The sequence below is a fragment of the Physeter macrocephalus genome, chromosome 4, assembly GCF_002837175.3.
Source record: "Physeter macrocephalus isolate SW-GA chromosome 4, ASM283717v5, whole genome shotgun sequence".
In the NCBI taxonomy this organism is placed as follows: Eukaryota; Metazoa; Chordata; class Mammalia; order Artiodactyla; family Physeteridae; genus Physeter; species Physeter macrocephalus.
In genome coordinates, this window is record NC_041217.1 from 137,121,122 (window position 1) to 137,143,488 (window position 22,367).

Below are 22,367 nucleotides of genomic sequence, written 5' to 3' on the forward strand. Positions count from 1 at the left end.
AACTATCTTTCAGTTAAAGTAGGTAGAAAGAAAGGTTTTTGTAGATACTGCCCTGAAATTCAAATATCTACATGGCAGAAAGCTATACAAATCAGCATAGATGCCCATAAACCTTTGCTATGCACCTGCAGATAAAAAATTCTTCAAGGACACTAATCAACTTTCTGTTTTCCGGAAAACGTGGAGAAAGAAATAGTTTGCCAAGTCAATTTGTTTGAAGTGACAGTGAGAGATAACTAGCAAGCATTCTGCAGGAAACCAAAGGCTTCTTCACTGCTCACCTTTAGTAGAAATCATTTAGGGGATGGACAGTAATTTCTCACAGTCACCTAAGTCAACCTTGCATTTGTTAGGAGATCACAGGTTAGGAAGGATACACAGAAAAGAGGACATCCAACCTTTGAGAGAAACACTTATGGAGTGGGGTGTGGGAGATGTGTTCAAGAGGGGGTTGAAGGGCATGGAGATCAGAACTGCATCAGGCACTGAGGACAAGAGCCATGGTGCTGTCCTTTGCTTCTTACCTGCATTTCTGGGTTGCAAAGGACAGGTAAAGAATGAATAGAAGGTACCATATATACAGGTTAAACATCAAGAAGTTCTTTTGTTGACGTGATATAAGAATAGCATTACTTGTGAAAAGAGTTTCTGTGTATTTTAAATCTCTTTCTGGCTTTCGTGTTTAGGTGGGAAAAGGCTGGGAGTCACTGTGATAAATGAACACCATTCAGTACACTGGATGAAACAAAATGTTTCCTTTTCTATTCAAGGCACTGTATATGATTAAAAAAACCACAACTCCTTGTTGACGGCTGTATTACTTTTAATAATTACAAATGGAAGAATTCATGAAAAAAATTTCAGTAAAATTGCTGAAAATTTATTTTCTCTGTTCACTGAAAACTGAAATACTCATGTGTTTCTACTGCTTTAATAAAAGACTCCCACAGAGCTAGCACCAAATCTTCCAGAACAAGACTAGGGCAGAGGTAAGGATGGGAGTGACAGTGTGAAGGACACCCCAAGAGTTTTAATGAAGGTTTATTACCTAAAACAGATTTTGCTAATAAGGACTCTCTAGATAGAGAAATATTCATACATGGTAAGATACCTCTTAAGATTCCATAAAATACTGCTTATTATGCCTTGCCCATTTCAATAACCACTGAAATTGTATGGGAATTTTTTTCACTGGTTAAATACCAAATAATCAGTTTCTTCAGGATTACTCAATTAACTCGTTTTCGTGAGAAAAGAATGAGGTTAAGTTAGATTCAGAGTAAGTAAGATGGCAGCTTGTAACTGCTTCTTCCTATTTCCAAGAGTACAAATATCACCCCCGAAGGGTCAACATTACAAAAGATCTTTCAAATTTCTACCCATAAAAACTAATATAAAATTTGACTCTAAAATTACCACCGTAATAAATCATTAGCAGTTTTAATTATAAGGACACAGTCAATATTCAGCAAATCACAAGGTTCATGCACTAAAGCACCTATGCTTTTCTCCTAGCAGAAAGAAAACCCTCAAGACTCAGAGCCTATTTATCTTTACTTTGGAAGCAATTCTTACAACCTCAGCTTCTCTTGGAATTTGTTACTGACCAAGTTAACCACATTATTACTTATTCTTCCATCTTGATGATAGCAATAGTACCAGCTCAGCAATTACTACGTGCCAGGCAGGCTTTATCCTAAGCCCCCTTACATGCATTTCTTTATACAGTGGATAACGTCTTACAAGCTACACACACTCACAAGATGGAAGACAAACTCCAAGTTAAGAAAAATCTTTTTTGGACTAAAGTTTCGAATTAGAATTTTTACCAAAACTGAACACAACGTGCATTTTCCATACTTTGGATGAAAGTCCTGTTGACTGATGGCGGCACTGCCAGCTGGAGAATGACTATTTAAAATAATTCTAGAAGCTCGGAAAAGGAAGTCATCTAACAATGGTTTAATGAGTGATGAACCTGGAATAGAGCATAATATTCATGTTGAGGATGAACACATATTTTAATTCAAAGATCTTGTCTTGCACTTTCATATCAGAGCAGCAAAGGTACCTGAGGCCACCCAATGGCAAGGCATTCAATTTAACTTGACGCTCATTTTTTGAGCCCTTATAATACATGGCAAAGATCTGTGGGGCAGAGGAGTGGGGATGGGTGGGAGAGTCGGGACAGGATGCAAAGATAGACCAGTGAAGGAATCTTCCTTTATGAGCTTACAATAGAGTGAAGGGAGTTAAGCTTTCACTTTAGAAACACAAATGCCAAGAACATCACAAGGCAGACGGTTTGAGTGAATAATTAACTTTTACTTTGGGCATAGGGGAATCCACATAAAAGTTTTTAAAACTTCAAAAATCTTTAGGTAAAAATGATGTGCCCATCTCACCCTGGTTTAGAATCACTCTTTTCTATGTATCCCCAATAGCCAAGAAGATTTTTATAGAACTCAGTTTGTGTGATAAAAGTGATAATTAACATTTTGATTTGTCTTCTGAATATAATTTATAATACCAAATATGGTTTTACAAATTATATGTGTATGCCACCATCCAGGGGTGGTGGTTGGGGGCTGCCTCTTCAAACAAGAATTATCCTTAAAAGAGGTAAGACATACAACGGACTCTATTTTATAAAGTATGTAACAGTAAAATGAGAAGAGAAAAACCTACTTTGATTTATAATTTTTATTTGTTACTAAGTTATGTGATCCAACTATTTTGAAAGCTATAAAATTCTCTATATGGTTTAATGACACAGATAAGATACACCTTAAATTTGTTAGCCACTAAAATTCCAGACAATACCCTATTGTCTGAGGGTCAATTTTCTATGGAACGTTTAGCACCTATCTTATTTTCCCAATTTCACACAACACTATGGCAATAACTGAGAACTGAGGTACTCTGTCACATGATAAGATGAAGTAATAATTACCAAGCATTTCCTTTTCTGCCCCACAGAGTGAAAGAAGGGTCTTGATGAGCCGTAAGTGTCCTGCCAATAAGATGTTATCTGCTTCACTGGTCTCACATTCAGCTGTGCGATTAGGTTCAAAGTTATCCAGCCAAGTAATCTCATCTTCGAGCATGGTAGCTGGGCTGATTCTTAACTGTTCCATTTCTGAAGCTAAGATGGAAAAACAAAACAAAACGACCTCTCATCCTGAAGAAAGAAGGATTTCTTTTCATGGAGTCAAAATCCTGAATTAAAGTAAGCAGAGACAAGTCTCAATCTTCTACTTCACAGATTTAAAAAAACTGTCATTAATGAACAGCAGCTGCCCACAGGACTACGAAGGCTCACACACGTCCGTTCCTTCCCTCCCTCTGTCACATATCAAACGGTACTGAGTGCCTCCTCTGTGCAGGTCACGGTGCTGATGCTGGGGGTACAAGATGAAAGGGACACTCCTTGTTCCGAAGAAGCTCCTATTTGGTGGTGTTAGTAGATGTCCCAGGGAAGAAACCCTTCTAGAGAAGGAAGGGGTTGAGGGGTGAGAGGAGAGCTATCACTCCCACCGTGTTACCCATGCCGAGGGATGGGGGAGCCCTGTGAGGGAGAGAGGGGTCCACAGCGCAGCAGCAGAATCCATGTTTCCAGATGATGAGCCAACCTCCAGAGAACCACTCTTTTGTATTAAGTATTCCACTTTCCCCTCCCAACAAGGATTGAAAACAAGATTCCATGTTGGAAGCGGGGTTTACGGAGGAGAGCAGGAGTAACCATGCTCTCTTCCCACTGCACTGCAGGCACAGGCAGGCAAGGCCCCACAGTGAGGTGGAAGGGGATACTTCAGGCGACACTGTGCATCCTTGTTTCCTCATTTATAAAATGGGGCTAACACCTACGCTGCATGGTGCTGTGTATACTGTGTCCAGTATAGGCACTGGCATACAGAAAATACTCCAAAAATGGCAAATATTGCTTGTTTCAAGACATATTCCCTCCCTGCCCTCAACATCCCATTAAGGGATCTTGGATCCCTTACTTATGGCTCAATGGCACAACAAAGGCCTACACTAATAACTTGTTCATGCATTCTGAGGATGTATGTGTCTCATACAACTCATGAGTCCAGTTCTCAAGCAGCAAAGCAGAATACCCTCTCAAAGTCCAAGCCAGAGAACAAACCTTCGCTGGCTGCTGCCCAACTTAACACTGAAAACCTAGTTGAAAAATGCAGTACTAGGCTAGGCTGTTAGATGGACATGTAGTCCATCCACTTCTCTAGATAGTACAGGTCTTATTCCTGAATCAAGACACATAGACTATATCATCTCAGGCTCCAACAAAACCAATTTCACTGCCCTGCTAAGAGCACCATGTCCTCAGCTTTTGAGAGACACTTATGAAACCCAGGAGGGCATCTGCCTTAGAGACGCTGCTGAGGCTTCTTATTCTTAGTCACTCTGTCTTTATGTGTCCATTACATGAAGACCTTTGTGTGAAGTTTCTTTTAGGTTTGAGTGCTGGGGAAAAGATCTGTTTCTTTTGAGAAACCATTCTGTTTCTTCCTCTAGGGTATTGAGAACAAACAAACAAATGAGGTTTCCTTTTTAGCTTGGTCCTCCAGGCACCTCAAAACCTAATTCTGACTGTGTGGGGCTTTTCAGCCTGCACATACACAAGGTATTTTTTTTTTTTTTTTTAACCACCTGGTCTTGACATTCTTTTCCAATTAACATTTTTGTTGATCCTGACTTTCATTTTATTTATTTCCTATAGGCAGAAGCAAACCTTTCCTATAAGCTTTGTGTAAAGAACAAGGAATAAACTAACAAACTCTTGATTGGAACAACTGAAATTTGCATAGAGGACTCCAACAAACCTTTGCATTATATAAGAGTAAGTACAGATGATTAAAATCTAAACACTCTAACAAGAGTTTGTAACAATGATATTGCAAACACCTAACACTAAACAATTACCTGACTTCTATCACTCACTTCTATTACTATCAACATATCTCAACAGAGATTCCCTCTTTCCTTCAAACCTTCAAAACTGTCAGAACTGACTATAATGGAAAGACTCTTCTTAATAGTTCTGTATCAGTGTAATTAAAATATGAGCCTTTGACAATTTTTAAAATCAACAAATCTTCTAACACATTAATGGTTGGGTATATAATAGTAGAAGAGATAACTGGTACATGGGTTTACATGCTATTTCCAAGAAAATAAAATTCAACTTCAAACAATAATTTTAATGTTATTTATATCTGAGATACATTAAGTCAGATTTAGAAATGTCTTTCTTTTCTAGTCCTTCCCAACCCCTCCCCCAACATAAATCAAAGTTAGACATCTACTTACTTGTCAGATCATCTAATAATTGGCACCTCAGATCAAAATACTCCATGCACTGGGATAACAGTCTATAAAACAGATTTCAGTTATTTAAAAAAAGGCTGATTTGAAAATAAAAAAATATTTTCCTTGTCAGAGTAAGTTCATAAAACAACTGAATAAGAGAATTTTCCTAAGCATAAAATAACTACTTTACATCAATTCAACTTCAGTATTTTAGCAAGACACACACTAGTGATTTTACTTATACAGATATAGTATAGGAATAATAGTGTAAAGAGAGAAAACCTACTAAATCTATCACATTATGTAATGATGTACACACTGCATACACAATGCATTGATTAATTTGTTCAAATATCAACTGATACACACTAAGTACCTATTATATGCCTGGAACTGTTTTAGGGGAACAGTGAACAAAGGAGACAGACAACAGATGAAAAATACATACATATGTCAATTGGTGATAAGTGCTAAGAAGCAAAATAAAGTGGATAAGAGAAGAAAAAGGTAAATTCTTTTATCTAGGATGATCAATGAAGCTTTTTCTGCAATTACAGAAGTGAAGAGCACAGGTTTTAAAGTCAGGCGGACCTTACTTTTAATCCTGGCTCCACTACTTACAGCTGGGTGTCCAGGGACAATTTATTTCAGTTGTCTCAGTTTTCTGATGTCTAAAATGCTTACTAGAGCATTAGAAATAAACGTGCACACATATACACAAACATAAAGGGCTCAAGAATGCACTAATGATGAGATTACATAATGAACCAAAAATTATGATTATTAAAAAAGCGGGGATAATAAAACTGCCAAACTCATTTGGCCATTGTGAGGATTAAATGATAAATGTATGCAAGGAATTTAGCCTGTCTGGCACATAATCAGCCCATAATAACTGCAATTATCATCACTACTATTATTATGGGAAAATATGTACCAAACTTGGGCATTAAAAAGTTGTGAAATGCAATTTTCAAATTATAAAAACACATAATTAAAAGACCCAATATTGTGTAAAATTAAATGCTTTACATTCAAGAGCTTCTCTGAGAGCATATGTTAAAAAATTCATTTAATGCTTTCTGTTTCTTTCCCAAAGTTTAGAGGAATTTAATAACAAACCAAACTGTTAATGGTTAGTTATGTTAAATAATCTGACTCTTACAACAAGTAGAAGCACAACAGCTTACTACTTAAAAAATGGCTTAACACATTTAAACTAAAGAATCACTGATCTAACTAGTTAATAAAAGGATTATCTGATTTTAGGAAACTTTTAACTAGGAAAAATTGGAATACTAAAGTAAAAAATGAACAAGGGCAAAAAAAGAAGTTTCTATAACTTTTTTTTTTTAAGATGTTGGGGGTAGGAATTTATTAATTAATTTATTTATTTTTGCTGTGTTGGGTCTTCGTTTCTGTGCGAGGGCCTTCTCTAGTTGTGGCAAGCGGGGGCCACGCTTCATCGCGGTGCGCGGGCCTCTCTCGTTGCGAAGCACAGGCTCCAGATGCGCAGGCTCAGTAGTTGTGGCTCACGGGCCTACTTGCTCCGCGGCATGTGGGATCCTCCCAGACCAGGGCTCGAACCCGTATCCCCTGCATTAGCAGGCAGATTCTCAACCATTGTGCCACCAGGGAAGCCAGAAGTTTCTATAACTTTTAATTCACATGCCTTTATCAGGGAAAAATCATTCTCTGAAATTCTGGCTTTACACCATTAAAGACTTACTTTTCATGACCAGAAATACACAGCTAATAGTCTATCTAATTTAGGTTAAATCTTAATGGTCAACTGCAAGTTTGTAAGTTTTAGTTACACTGTAATTGTAAGTTAAATTTTTAAAGTTTTATTTTTAAAGTTTTATTTTTAAGTTTTATAAATCACTCACAATGATCTCATCTCAGAAACAAAAATCTTAATTTCTTTGTTATTTATAAATTTATTGTTAAAATAGGCTAGATGCTTCAAAATAATATTTAAGTTGAGACTTAGACATGTGGGCCAGGAACCTCCATATATGAGAGGCGTGAGAACATAATCAAGGTTGAGACAAACATTTAATCCTGAAATGAAGACTTGCAAACTGGTAATATCTCAGTTCAAAAAAATTCTGAAGATTATATAACTTACAATTAGAAAATATAGGTATTAAAAAAAGTCAGGGACAGACTGGAGAAGAAATCACAAGGAAAATTAGAAAATATCTTGTGACAAATAAAAATGAAAACACAACATACCAAAAGTTATGGGATGTAGCTTTTGAAAACAGTGCTACTATGGAAATTTATGCCTGTATGTGCTTACATTAAAAAGGAAGAACGATCTCAAATCAACAACCTAATTTTACACCTTAAGGAGCTATGAAAAGAAGAACAAATCAAATCTAAAGCTAGTAGAAGGAAGAAAATATTAAGAATTAGAGTGAAGATAAATAGAGAATAGGAAAACAATACACAAAATCTACAAAAGCAAAAGCTGGCTCTTCGAAAAGATTAATAAAATGACTCAGAAAAAAAGAGAGAAGACTCAAATTAATAAAATCAGAAATGAGTGAGGACACTACTACCAATTACAAGATAGTATATGAGCAAGTGTACACCAAACAAATTGGATAACCCAGACGAAATGGACAAATTCCTAGAAACATAACACTTTGGAAGACTAAATCAGGAAGAAATAGTGATTGCTTGCTATCACTAGCAAGAAGATTGAATCAATCAAAGACCTCCCAACAAAGAAAAGCCCTGGACCAGATGGCTTCACTGGTGAATATTACCCAACATTTAAAGAAGAATCAATACCAACCCTTCTCAAACTCTTTCCAAAAAACTGAAGAGGAGGGTACACTTCCAGCAAACCTAACTCAACAGTACATTTAAAGGATTTAACACCATGAACAAGTGAGACTGATACCTGGAATGCAAGGATGGTTCAAAATACGAAAATCAATCACTGAATATACTACATTAACAGAATGAAGGAAAAAAACCCATGATCACCTCGACTGACATAGAAAAAAAAATTGACAAAATTTAATGCCCTTTCATGATAAAACACTAAACAAACCAGGAGAGTAAGAAAACTACCTCAATCCAATAAAGGCCATATATGAAAGCCCCACAGCTACTATCAGGCTCAATGGTGAAAGACTGGAAGCTTTCCCCCACAATCAGGAACAAGGATGCCTACTTTCACTACTTCTATTTAACATAGTATTAAAAGTTCCAAGCAGAGCAATTAGGCAAGAATAAGAAATAAAAGATATCTAAATTGGAAAGACAGAAATAAAATGATCTGTTTGCAGATGACATGATTTTATATATGGAAAACCCTAAAGAGTTCACAAAAAAAACTGTTAGAATAAATGAATTCAGCAAAGTTACAAAGATACAAAATCTGTACATAAAAATCAGTTTCATTTCTATATACTAACAATGAACAAAGCATATGAAAAAAGAAAGACAACAATTCCACTTATAATAGCAACAAAAAGAATAAAATACTTAGGAATCAACTAAACCAAGGGAGCAAAAGACTTGTACAGTGAAAACTACAAACAATGCTGAAAGAAATGAAAGAAAACTTAAATAAATCTAAAGATATCTTATGCTTATGGATCAGAAGACTAAATCTTGTTAAGATGCCAATATCCAAAATGATCTACAGATTCAATGCAATCTCTATTAAAATATCAATGATGTCTTTCACAGAAACAGAAAAACCCATCCTGAAATTCATATGGAATCTCAAGGGGACCCCCAAATAGCCAAAACAATTCTGAGAGAGAAGAACAAAATTGGAGGACTCACACTTCCTGACCTCAAACTTACTACAGCAATCAAAACAGGGAGGTACTGGCATAAAGCCAGACATATAGATCAAGGAATAGGAATAAAGAGGTCAGAAATAAACATGTATGCATGCATCTATGTATGTGTGTAAATATATAATATATATATATATTTTTTTCAAATGATTTTCAACAGAAATGTCAAAACCATTCAGCGGGGAAAGGACAGTCTTCAAAAAAATGGTGCTGAGATAACTGTATATCCACATGGAAAAGAATAAAGTTGGACCCTTACTTCACATCATACACAAAACAACTGCAAGTGGACCAAAAACCTAAATGTCACAGCTAAACCAATAAAACCCTGAAAAAAACCAGGGGAGAAACTTCATGACATTGGATCTGTCAGTGATTTCTTGGATATGACACCAAAAGCCCAGGCAACAAGATAAAACAGATAAAACTGGACTTCATTAAAATTAAACACTTTTGCATATCACAGGACACTATCAAGAGAGTGAAAGAAATCCCACAGAATGGGAGAAAATATTTTCAAATCATGTATATGATAAGGGATTAATATCCAGAATATATAAAGAACAACAAAAAACAGACAACCTAACTTAAAAATGAGGAAAAGGGGGACTTCCCTGGTGGTCCAGTGGTAAAGAATCCGTCTTCCAATGCAGGGGATGCGGGTTTGATCCCTGGTCAGGGAACTAAGATCCCATATGCCACAGGGCAACTAAGCCCGCGTGCCATGAACTACAGAGCCCACACGCTCTGGAGCCTGCATGCCACAACTAGAGAGAGAAAACCCACGTGCCACAACTAGAGAGAAGCCTGCGCACCACAACGAAAGATCCCGCATGCTGCAACTAAGACCCAATGCAGCCAAAAAATAAATAAAATAAAAATAAATTTTTAAAAAAAATGAGGAAAAGACTTGAATAGACATTTCTCCAAAGAAGTTATACAAATGGCCAAATAAGCACAATGAGATACTCAACATCACTCATCATTAGGGAAATGCAAATCAAAACCCTGAGATGCACATCATACCCATCAGGATAGTTATTAACAAAAGCAAACAGAAAACAAGTGTTGGCAAGGATGTGGAGAATATGGAACCCTTACACATTGCTGGTGGTAAAATGGTACACCCACTGTGGAAACAGTATGGTGGTTCCTCAGAAGAATCAAGCATACAATTGCCATATGACCCAGCATTTCTACTTCTGGGCATATACCGCAAAAAACTGAAAGCAGGACTCAAACTGATATTTGTATACTCATGTTCACAGCAGCATTATTCATACTAGCTAAAAGGTGGAAACCAAATGTCCATCTATGGGTGAATGGATAAACAAAGCACGATATATACATACATTCAGTCTAAATAGAAATGAAACCCTGACCCACGCTGTAACATGGATGAACCCTGAAAATATTACGCTACGTGAAATAAGCTAGACACAAAGGACAAATATTGTATGATTCCATTTTTACGAGGTACCTAGTATATTCAAATTCATAGAGACAAAGTAGAATGGTGGTTGCCAGTGCCTTGAGGGAGGAGGGAAATGAACGGGGAGTTACTGTTTAATGGGAACAGAGTTTCAGTTTGGGATGACAAAAAAGTTCTGGAAATGGACAGTGGTGATGATTGCACTATAATGTGTATGTACTTAATGTCACTAAGTTATACCCCCAAAATGGTTAAAACGCTAAATTTTATGTTATGCATATTTTGCCACAGTAAAAAAAAAATCTAGCAAATCTGAAAAAAAAATAATCATCTCCATGATTGTCTTTGAACTGTCTCTCTTCATTTCCTTTGTCCATTTTTCTATTTGGCTATTGGTCTTTTGTGGTTTATAACAGCTCTTCACATATATTAGCAAAATTGGCCTTCTATCTGTCATATACGTTATAAATCTATTTAGTCAGTTTAACTGACTTTTGACTCTACGGCATTTTTTTCCACATAGAAAATTTTAATTTTTATGGAGTCAACTTTACCCGTCTTTTATCTAATGACTTCTTACTGGGTACACAGTTTCAGTTTAGGATGCTAAAAAAGTTTTGGAGATGGATGATGGAGATGGTTGCACAAAATTGTAAATACACTTAATGCCACTGAGCTGTACACTTAAAAATGGTAAAAACGTTAAACATTCCGTTATGTATATGTTACCACACTAAAAAAAAAAAAAAAGCCCAAGTTTGGATGCTTATATGTTAGGGCTTTAGAGTAGCTCTAACGTTTCTTCCCTCTAAGGGCTCTAATTTATAAAGCATATACATATTGATTTCACAAATCTCTGTGGCACCTGCTAAGCCCCAGAGCAAGGGCTTGCTGGTAAAGCTGAATTAGAGAAACTGGCTTAAACCTGAAGTCAGTGTGGGATCTCTGATCTCCCAGCCTGGGCCTACACTGGGGCACCCCTGCATGCAGGCTTGCCTAAGGAGACAAGATGGGGCAGGCAGAATGGATTTACCCAAGTCATTCTCTGAGCCTGGACCTCAAGCCTTCTTCCATGCCCAGGCATGTATAAACCAAGAAAGCAAGCTAGAAGGACACCCTAGTACCTCTAGACATGGAGTTTTGAAGCAGGCTGAGCTAAGGAAGTGAGGTACAAGTGGACATGGGCAGTCGACCTTTACACAGTGATCTGGCTTGAATAATGCAGCTTCTCAACCACCAGGTGAGTCCTCCTTCTCTCCGGGGTAGTGGACCAAGAGCAGTGGAGGTGGGAGTTGGCGTGCTTGAGAGGAAGAAAGCCTGGTAATGTTTCTTCTAGCTCTTCTGTCCTGAATGGGGAGGAAATCTGAAACGCCCTCTTTCAGGGTAAAATGTTGGAAGAGGAAAGGAGAAAGTCCATCATCTCAATCATGCACTGTGGACTCCGGGGGAGCAGTACACAAATCATTATTCTCTTTCTGTACGACGTGAACTTTTTCATCTTTACGCACCTCTGATTGACTCCTCGCATAATACTAGTTGGGGACCAGAGAGGCAGCTGAGCAGTGAGAATCACACCTAGGAGAAACTGATTTGGCTTCTGCACATCTGGATGGGCTGAAGTATCTGTCTGACTAAGAGTATACAGTTGATCACAGGCAACACGGCGAATCTGAAATTACATTTTTAGTGGCAAAGGAAGTACATCAACCAACACTTACAGACTGCTTAAAAAATTATTTTCCTCCAAAGTCCACCTGTGAAGGATGCTGTAAGGGTTTGAGTATTTCAATCTTTAATGGTAAAATTTACATTGAATAAACTAGGGCTAATTTAAAACAAGTGTAGTCTGGGAACTAATTTCCCAAATTATTCTAGTACTGTAATCAATAGGTTTATAATTTAATGTAAATGAAAATAAGGAAAAAACTCTTCTGCAAGTGCCTCAAAGTTAACTTTCAAGGTCATGTACAAAAATGAGGATTATAAAATCTAATGAAAGTTCATGGCTTGAGGTTGGTCTTTCTTGATTTTGACCAACTTGTTGATGCTTATGCTAGCTGCCTTGGCCAGCTATGGATACTGAACACTGGCTGTAAGATTTTGTTATAAACCAACACAAGTTCATCACAGCACTAGTCTCTTAACTTTCAGTGAAATATGGAACAGAAAGGAGGGCAACAGTCCAAATGGTCACTTTGCTTTCAGAGTGCTCTGTGGCCTCTCTGTCTGATTCCCCGAGAGGACTAAACACCATCCCTTCTATACTCCCCACAATGTCACAGGTATCCAGAGAGCCCACGCAGAACAGGACCAAAGGGGCTTTTTATAAAGTAAAAAATTCTTACCTCAGCACTTGGTGATCCAAGCAGAATATCAATGATAAAATCAGCAACACAGGGCAAGTTATAGAAAGATGCTAATGATAAGAATAAAGAGAATGGGAGCAGGGGAGGAAAATAAGTTAGGAAATGCATTTCAAAAATTTTGAATAATTTCTTAAGCTTAACTATCTTAGAAATCATCTCTTCTTCCACACAGAATCAAATTCAGTGCCTCCACAACTGCACCCACGTCTCTGAGTCTATCCCATGAGAGCCTAAGGTGCTCAGGAGCAGGACTGTGTCTTGGTCATCTTCATACGCTGACATTTTTGCACGATACCTTGTGCATACCAGTTATAGAATAAATGCCTTGCCTTGATAAAACTATCATACTTGTGAACTATAAAATGTACCCCACAATACACTTACAAATGATAAAAAAGCTTGAAGTTATAATTTTTTCATCTTCCCTTGAAAATATCTCTATAATTAAATAATTGCAGGAAAATCGAACTGAAAGTATGGTATATGCTCAAAAGCATTTCATAATGAATTACTTTCATATATAAGCCTTTAAAAGCATTTCTGCTCAAAGTAAATCATTTCTGGTATTATTTAACTGTCCCATAAACATCTAACTTTTTCTATATGTTTATCTTGACATCTTATATGATGAGTTTGGATGTTATACTAAATACATAATGATCACCAATTCTATGAACAGGCAGTCTGAATCAGTAATAATAGTGAAGAATAGGGCTCTGATGTGTTGGTACAATTTTTAAAAGTGGAGTTGTTAAGACCTCATCCCTGAATAAGTATTTATTGAGGGCCTACTACACATCACACAGTGTTTGGGTGCTAAGGATTCAGTAGGGAACAAAATGAACAAAAGTCTCTGTTCTTAACGGAGCTTACCATCTAGTTGGGGAGGGGATAATGACAATAAACACAGTAAGTAGAGAAACTATATTGTATGCTATAAAGTGACAAGTGATATAGAAAAAAAAAATAAAGGGTTTAGGTGATGGTGGGTGAGAGAAGGGTTGCGATTTCTTTAAAAAAGGCAGGGGAAGAACATACCAGGAATTAGGAACAGGCAGTGCAAGGGCCCTGAGGCAGGAATGTGCCTGAGTGTCAGGGAACAGCCAGGAAGCCAGGGTGGCTGAAGCACGGTGCGTGAGGGGAGAGCGGGAGAAGGTGAAGGCACACAGATGTCACGGGGGTGGATGGTGTCAGGCCTTAGGAAAGACCTGGCTTTCACTCAGTGTGAACCGAGAGGCCACTGCAAGGTTTTAAACAGAGGAGTGATACACTCTGACTTACATTTTAGAAGGTCCATTCTGGTTACTGTGTGGAGAATAAACTGCAAGGGTAGAAGCAGGGAGATTAGTCAGGGCACTACTGCTATAATCCAAGTAAGAGATGATGACAGATCAGAGGGTGCTAACAGTGAAGGTGGTCTAAGGGGTGGAATCTAGATAGAATTTGAAGAAGGATGTGCTGACAGATTAGAAGGGTGTGAAAAAAAGGAATCAAGAATGTCTCCAAGAATAAAACTGCTATCAATTAAGATGGGAATTCCCTTGGGCGGTATGAGCCAGACCAGTAGTTCAGATCTGGACATGTTAAGTTTGGGAAGTCTATCTGATATCTAAGTGGAGATGTCAGGGGAGCGGTCCAGGCCGTAGAGCCAAATTTAAGTGTTATCAGCACACAGAGGGAATTTAAGGCTGTGAACGTGGATGTGATTATGTGGCGAGAATGAGTGCAGACAGAGATGAGGGACTGAGCCCTGAGGTGTCTAATGTTAAAAGTATGATTAGCAACAGCCTTAGTTTGCCAAAACCAACAATAAAGACAAAAGGGCAAATCTTACGTTTCATAATTTTTAATACTGGAGTCATTATCAGTTTAGGAATTGATATATAATTCTACTTCTATAGTTTATGACATACAACTTCGGGTTGTTTTAATTCCTCCACTAGATGGTAAGCTCCTGGAGAGTAGACATACTGCCCTGTAACATCTACTGTGGAATCTTGTATATAGAAGGTGCTCAATAAACACTTGTTCAGAATTTAAGTACTCTAGCACTATTCTTACCTATTCCACATGCCAACTTTCCCCTCTGCCATTTCTATTAACGTGACCTTATCTACGAAGGGATAGAAATAATTCCTAACAGAAACCTGGCCTTTTACTAAAAGAGATGAATGGCAAGTAAGCCTCCTGCATACCCAGTTGTTGGCTCCGAAGCTGTAAGCACGTAACAAGAAGAGACAAAGCCTCTCCAGCAATCAGTGAGTCTTTGGTGGACACGGACTGTTGTCGCACACAGATGCCTGCATGCAGGGCTACTGGGTCCCCTTCACTTCCAGAGCTGCAATTGCTTCCTGGAAACAGGCAAGCAGAAGGTTACTGTGGATCCCACAGGACCCTTGAGATTATAATATCCTTTAATGAGTCCCATAATCCTCAAGTGAAAGTAAAGAGTTCAAGAAGACACTTTAGGCTAAGAAACAAGAGAGACTTAATCACTTGATTTGAACCTCATTGCTTTGTACTTAAAACACATTTGGAACCATTAAAAAATATGTTTATGAGGCAAAACTAGTTTCAGGTGATAGAAGTAAGAACATTGCAATTTTGGAGGCATGTGGGAGTCCTGGGATATTAGAAATGTTCCTTATCTTGATTTAGATGGGTTACACATATGTAAAAACCCTAAAAATCCTACATATTTGGCATTTCTGCCCTTTACTGTGTGTATGTCATACAGTTTAAAAACTTTTTAATATTGAGGTATATCCACACACATAGATTGAGCAGGGAAACCAAATGAAGCTGAGAAATAAAGCTATTTATAAAGGCCTAACAGAAAATAACAGGCCAAACCAAGAAAATGATTTTTCCAAGTAAAACTTCTAGATGAATTTTTATTACAGCCACGATTATTGGCCTCACTACACTTTTACACTCAGCAAGCTAAAACTCTGCTTGGTTTCTCTATATTCTGTATTTATAACCTTTTTTTTTTTTCCTCTTAGTATGACATACATAAATGAAGTATGCATATGCATACATGCATATTTGAATGTGCACAAATCTAGAGTGTTTAGCTTGATGTTCAGAAACATTTAGTTTCAGCTTACGCTCAAAAACAAGAGAAAAGGCTTTCTCCTTTCTGTGACTCTGAACAACCTATACAAAGATGATTCTTACAGCTACTTCCTGCCCAATATTCTAATTACTTTATCCTTTTTCATCAGTACCTGAACTGCTGAGCCTGTTTCGAATTCCAGCAGGAAACAGAGAATTACTTTCTTTAATTGGTTGGCTACTCCCAACGAGGTCAAGCCGTCCTGCAGCTGCAGCCCATGACAATCTCATGAAACAAGCCACAGTAGATGTGAAATCACTGACTTCCATTGTCTAAGGAAGTATGGAAAGAGTGTTGTGAGAAAAGGCAGTACTTGAACACATCCCGCTGACTTCAATAACCTTCCCCCGGTCTCAGTTTTGAGACTCATTTCCTTCCAAGATCATCCATAAGATAGTCTTTTCCATGCTTCCATAATGTTCAAAGACTTTCACTACCGCTCTGCTACTTGTAATACAGACTCTACTCTCCATGTTCTGGCTTCAAATTATCCATCACCAATTTTGTTTTCATAGTTTCCCCTCTTCCACATTCTGCTTTTTGGCCTATGTGAACCACTGTGTGACCACCCACACAGGCTCTGGCTTTCTCTCTAACTGCTCACACCCTCCCTTTTGGTTGAACAACTATCCTCTCTCCAAGCTAATCTCTGTATATCGAATCCCTACCTATTCTTGACGGCCTAGCTCAAATGCCACCTCCTACATAAAATCATCTGTGATAGCCACACATGAAGATAATTTATTCCACCTCCTCTCACGGCCTGTAGAATGTTTTGCCTTTGTAGTTCTCTTATAACATTTGATATCTTCTACCTGAATTACAGTTATTTCTGCACTAGTGATCTCTTTCTTACTCACCATAAGCTGCTTGAAGGCAATATTCATGTCAGTAATTTTTATATCTGCATACCACCACCAGTGCCTTCTAAATAGGAGGTACTTAGTATTTCTTGCATACACAAATCACTTACTTGTATTGCAACTCGAGCGGCAGGGATGATTTCCTCAACCCTAATGGAAGACCTGTCAGACACTGACAGCTGTCGGTAGGATGACTTTTCCGGGGTACCACATAAGGACATCTGCCTGCTTGTCTGCCGGCTGACATTTCGGAACGGGCGAGAAGTGAGTGCTTCTATGCCGTCTTTGGTGAGGTCTTCCTCTAATAATGTCGGCAGTGTTTGTCCCACAAGTAAAAATCTTACAAGGAAACAAAAAGCTAGGCTTAGTCAAGGTCATTTCATACTATTTTAAAGGATGGGATTTGGAAGAAAAAGTCAAGAATTGCCTTCTGAGACTAACGCAACATATTTACATACCTTGCAAGTTGTAGGCAGATGGAATAAACCCCCTGCCTTGTTTCATAGTCTACTTCTGATGGGATGGAATCTCTCTGCATGACATTTACAACCAAACTTCAAAGAAAAAAAAAAAAGGCAGATATTAAAGATTTCTATTTCTTTTATAGGAAATTTTCTGTAAGTAATTTGATTGCTTATAAATGTTATCAGTTACTTAAAATTTCTACAAGATCTTTACCTATAAATGGATCATACATATTCCTATTACAATTATTTCCTATGGTACATATAACCCTCCTGGTCCATTTAGAATTAGACTCCTTCCTTAGCCAAAAAGATAACCAACACAGAGTGTATGGATGGTTCTCCTTCTCACTAACTGGTTTTGAGTGCACCCATCAACTGCTATCTTGGTACCAGTAGAACTGTCAATTCAAAAATATGTCCAGAATTGGTGTATTCCACAAAGCTTGTTTTTCATATCCACTACCACCTATATTGCTGCAAAAGCTTCCCAACTGTTCTTCCTGATTCTACTCTTGATGTTTCACCGCCAAAATCTATTCTCAAAAGATCAACCAGAGTGATCCTTTAAAAATGGAGGTCACCATGGAACTGCTCTGCACAAAATCCTCCCATGGCTTCCTATCTCCTTCATAGTAGCTTGTAAGATCCTGCATAACCGGACCTCTGGTATCTCTGTGACCTCATGCTTCCTGCCCTGCCCCCTCACTTGGCCCCAACCACACTGGACCCCTGCCGGCTTCACAGGCACCAGGTTCGCCCACACAGGGGCTCACACTGGATGCTCCTCTGGACAGCTTTCCCCCGTATCTCCAGGTCTTGCTCCCTTACGTCCTTCAGGTCTTTGTAAAATGTCACCCCATCAGTGAAGCTTTCCCTGATCACCCCACTGGATATCAAACCCTCTCCATCCACTCTTCCTTGTCTTATTTTTCTCTACAGCTCTTATCACCACCTGACATACACTTCTACTTCTCCGTTTATTGTTTGTCTTCTGTTCCAGACCGTAAGCTTCATGAGGACATGGATCTTGGTTTCATCTATTCACTGCTCTGTTCCCAGTGCTTAGAACAATGCAGGCACGTGTGTTAACTGACATTCAAAAATAAGCCAGAAGTAAAATGCCTTTATTAGCACAGCTCTGTAACTGGCTGAGTGATCTGAAATGAGTTTTAACCTTCTAGTTCCACTTCTCTGTTTCCCACCCCCTTTATCTCCTCAAGGTCTCACCCAACTTCTCTTCCCCTGAAGGCCTCCAGACAGGAATTCCTTCAATTACCCTCTCTTCAACCTTCAAGTTGGTCTTCACTCCTTCCTCCCCCAGAGGAAATGGCATGCCTACTTCTTTCTGGAGCAAATCTCCTTCCAACTGCCGCGGAACTTAGCCCCATCGGTTGATCATCCCCCTTTCTTTTAACTTTATTCCTTTCTTTTTCATCGGCCCCTTTTAGTCAGCCTACAATGAGAATCAAGTCTTCTACAAATTAAAATCAAAACAAAAGAGCAAACTTTTCCTTCAGTTATTCTACCCTTCAAATTCCTGTCACCTCCTTTTTCACACTCAACATAAAGCAGAGATTTCTACTTACTAATTCTGCTTCCCATCCTTACACTTGCCACGCAACACTTGGCCAGCTGCTTATGCCCTAAGGCTTTACTTACACACTGATGTCTCCCTGAACCTCTAGTGTCATTCTCCACTTCTCTCGAGAGCATCATGTCCAAACCATCCCCTTCACATGACTCACAGGGACCTCGTGTGCAATCAAATTCTTGACTTTCTCACTTTCCTCCATCTCGTTCCGTATTTATTTCCCATATGGATTAAAGATTCACCAATCACTCACTCTCCCAAGCTAGAAATCACAGGGCATTTTATAAATGTTCCTACCCTATATCTAGTCATAACGACTTGCCTATTTCACCTTATAAATGTCCTTCTACCACACTGTCCCATATTTGGAAACTGTCCCCTCTCCTCTGGAACAGGCATAGTTCTTACAGCTCTCCCTGCCTCCAGCCTCTCCTTCCCACTTCTCCTCATCTTCTCCACTGTAGCCAGAGTAACTGTTCTAGGTAACTCCTGGGTTAGAAACCTCCTGTTTTTCCATGGTTTACAAGATAATGCTGAAATTCCTCAATGTGACCCCTCTTTACGTATTTCTCTCTTTATCCTTTGCTCTAGCCTCACTAGGCAACTGTACTTCCCAAGACAGGCCATGATACTTTCACTCATCCCTACCCCACCTCTGGCTTAGAGTGCCCTTTTCCCCTTATTTACCTAGGGAATGGTGATTCATCGCTCAATTCCTAGCTCAAATGTCACTTTCTGGGAAGCATTTCCTACTCTTATTATCCTAAGCAAATCTAACCATTTAACCACTGCTTTCTTCCCCATCCCACAAAGCACTTTTTATAAGCCTCTGTTTTGATACTTACAATAACTGTTTGTTATTCTTTATTAAACCATGAGGCTCTCAAGGGCAGGGATAATATCTTTGCACCCCCAGCACTAATGCCTTGCACAACATAGATTACCGACAATCAGATTCACCTTATCTCAAACTGATGTGGGAATGAACAGAAACAGTAAGCCTTCTCTCCTCTACTCGAGAATTTCCCTCACTACCAGAGAGGAAAGAGACATGCTTCTGTCAGTTTTCCAAATAATCAAAAGTCATAAAATGAGTTAAAATATTCCAAAGACTAAAACATCATTCCTTCTTATTATAACTCTCATAATGCTTCACATAATGCCTTGTAAGAATAAGCAAGGCTTGGCAGGAGAAATTAAAATAACTAGATTCATTTTCTGCAATTCATGTAACATAATATCGAAACTCTAACCTCAAACCTCCTGCTTTGAGGAAGTTCTCACAAAAGGATTTTGCACAGTTTCTTGCCATGTCATCATCAGCTGTTGGCATGAGTTTGGAGCTTAGAACCTTGGAAAAAGATAGCGCAATTAATCATCCCAACATTTCCAGTTGAAATTACTCCTTTATACTAAGTAAAACAATCAGACAATTTGAGTCAGAAACTCTTTAAATGCTGCTCTTTTTTTTACCCCCAGTAGTGTAAGGAGGCTGATGTTTCACAAATAAAATAATCACATTTTCCAAGTTCCATTTATTAGCATGAAAAATCTTTCTGTTTTTAAGAGAGCTGGTGTATTCTTCTTTTTAGGAAACCAGCAAATGTGAAGGTCTCAGGCTCCCAGAGTTAGATAAGAGCAGGTAACATTATGTGTTATGCTGATATGTTCTAGAAAAAGTATATAAACTAAAGTCTTATAAAACAGCCCATTTATTATAAATGCTGGATGAGTTGCCTGATAATGATTCTAACTCCTATTTACTGAGCACCTATGTACAAAGTACTAAGCATAAGGTGAGGTACTTAACATGCATTGTCTTAATCTCCCTATGCACAGCACAGGTATTTTACTCTACAGGTAAAGATTGAGACCTGAGAGGTTAAGTGACCTCCCACCCGAGGTCACATAGTTAGAATTAAAGTCCAGATGTGCCTCACTCTAATACCCATGCCCCTTTTATGACACTGCAATACCCACCTAAAGGAAAGCTCAACTAAATATTCTGGTATAGTAGAGAATTAGTTCACATAAATAATCATACTGTGGTATGAGACTATGAATCTAGCTCACATTCTAGTTTTACCACCGACTAGCTGAAAGATCTCAGACATGTAATTTTCCTTTTTTGCCTCAGGTTTCTCATCAGGTAAATGAGGACAATAATTACCTTTAACAGAGGACTGTTTGTAAGTAAGATAACACAAGCTTAAGGTGCTTTAGTACAAGCAGTGGCACAAAACAATTGCCCAGTAAACAACTGCTTATTTAGTAACGATTTTTAAAAAAATTTTAAAGCTCATTGCGGCAGTTTCCCCAAGGTTTTAATCTAGATGTAATTCAAGATCCTTTTCTATTCAAAAAAATCTACTTCTATGAACCTATTAGTTTTACGAGCTTAGATTTTTAATGTGTTTTTGTTTAAAGATGCTTTCCTCCTAAGCTGCCCTTTGGGAAACAGGCTCACCAGCCTCAGATCACAAGCATCACACAGGAAAATGGGAACCCTCTGCTATCCTAACCCCTCCTGAATGTCAACAGCCACATGCACACTCCCCATGTTTAATGGACAATTTAGTGAAGATGGAAGGTTTCTCCAAAGGAATGGGTATTTGGAATATCCACTTTGAATCTTCCTAGTAGGCAAACATAAGTTAAAGATCGAAATACAAGCACATTAACCTTGCAGGTAATAGTAAAAATAAGTGCTCTGGGAGTGTAGGTTTTCTACATTTTTTGTGTCAAGCAAAAGAAAACCTATCAGAGGAATTTCCAGTTAATCAGAAGTCCTAAAATTATACTGGAGATAATTTATACAACCCTTTGGCTCTAAGATAATGCAATCTAGGTAGCCAATGACAAGCTAGACCCACTGTTGGGCCATTCTGTTTCTCGGGGTGCTCTCAAATGTGGGTGTTAAAATTTAAACCTTAACTTTTTGAGACAATCATTCAAAAGCAAATGACAAATCTGGCAGTAATTGTAAGATGCCAATTTCATAAGCTTGAGTTAGCCAAAAATTTCTAGGTAATTTTCCATTTTAGAATATTGTATATATTTTTAAATGTCTGCAAGAAATAAGGACATATTTTATTTTTAAAATATTTGCTAGATATTTTCTCCTTTTGAACCCAACAAATGTTTTCACCAGAATGATTATTTTAAGGCAAATATGAAATGTTAACACAGCTCCACCATATAAATGAGTGAAACATAAAAATGAATGAATGTAATTTTATACTCCAAATTAGATGGTCAGATGAAATAAAACTTGGAAAAAATGCCCAAGCAGGTACTTTCCTACCAATTATGACCTATGTTATGATTCAAAACCTACTGAAGATAAATGGTAATTTGATGATTATGGTT

The 22,367-nt window shown here is 38.1% G+C and overlaps 1 protein-coding gene across 1 annotated transcript in view; it reads right to left on the reverse strand.

Moving 5' to 3' along the window:
• USP24 (ubiquitin specific peptidase 24) overlaps positions 1-22,367 on the reverse strand; it is a 159,433-nt gene that overhangs the window by 45,853 nt on the left and 91,213 nt on the right. Inside the window, exons 32-41 of the mRNA XM_024119918.3 lie at positions 20,252-20,349; positions 17,399-17,494; positions 17,051-17,279; positions 16,190-16,349; positions 15,155-15,310; positions 12,939-13,009; positions 12,102-12,262; positions 5,335-5,396; positions 2,954-3,145; positions 1,861-1,978 (exon numbers count right to left, since the gene is read on the reverse strand). Of these exons, the coding sequence (XP_023975686.1) occupies positions 1,861-1,978; positions 2,954-3,145; positions 5,335-5,396; positions 12,102-12,262; positions 12,939-13,009; positions 15,155-15,310; positions 16,190-16,349; positions 17,051-17,279; positions 17,399-17,494; positions 20,252-20,349 (1,343 nt within the window). The remainder of the gene's footprint in view (positions 1-1,860; positions 1,979-2,953; positions 3,146-5,334; positions 5,397-12,101; positions 12,263-12,938; positions 13,010-15,154; positions 15,311-16,189; positions 16,350-17,050; positions 17,280-17,398; positions 17,495-20,251; positions 20,350-22,367) is intronic.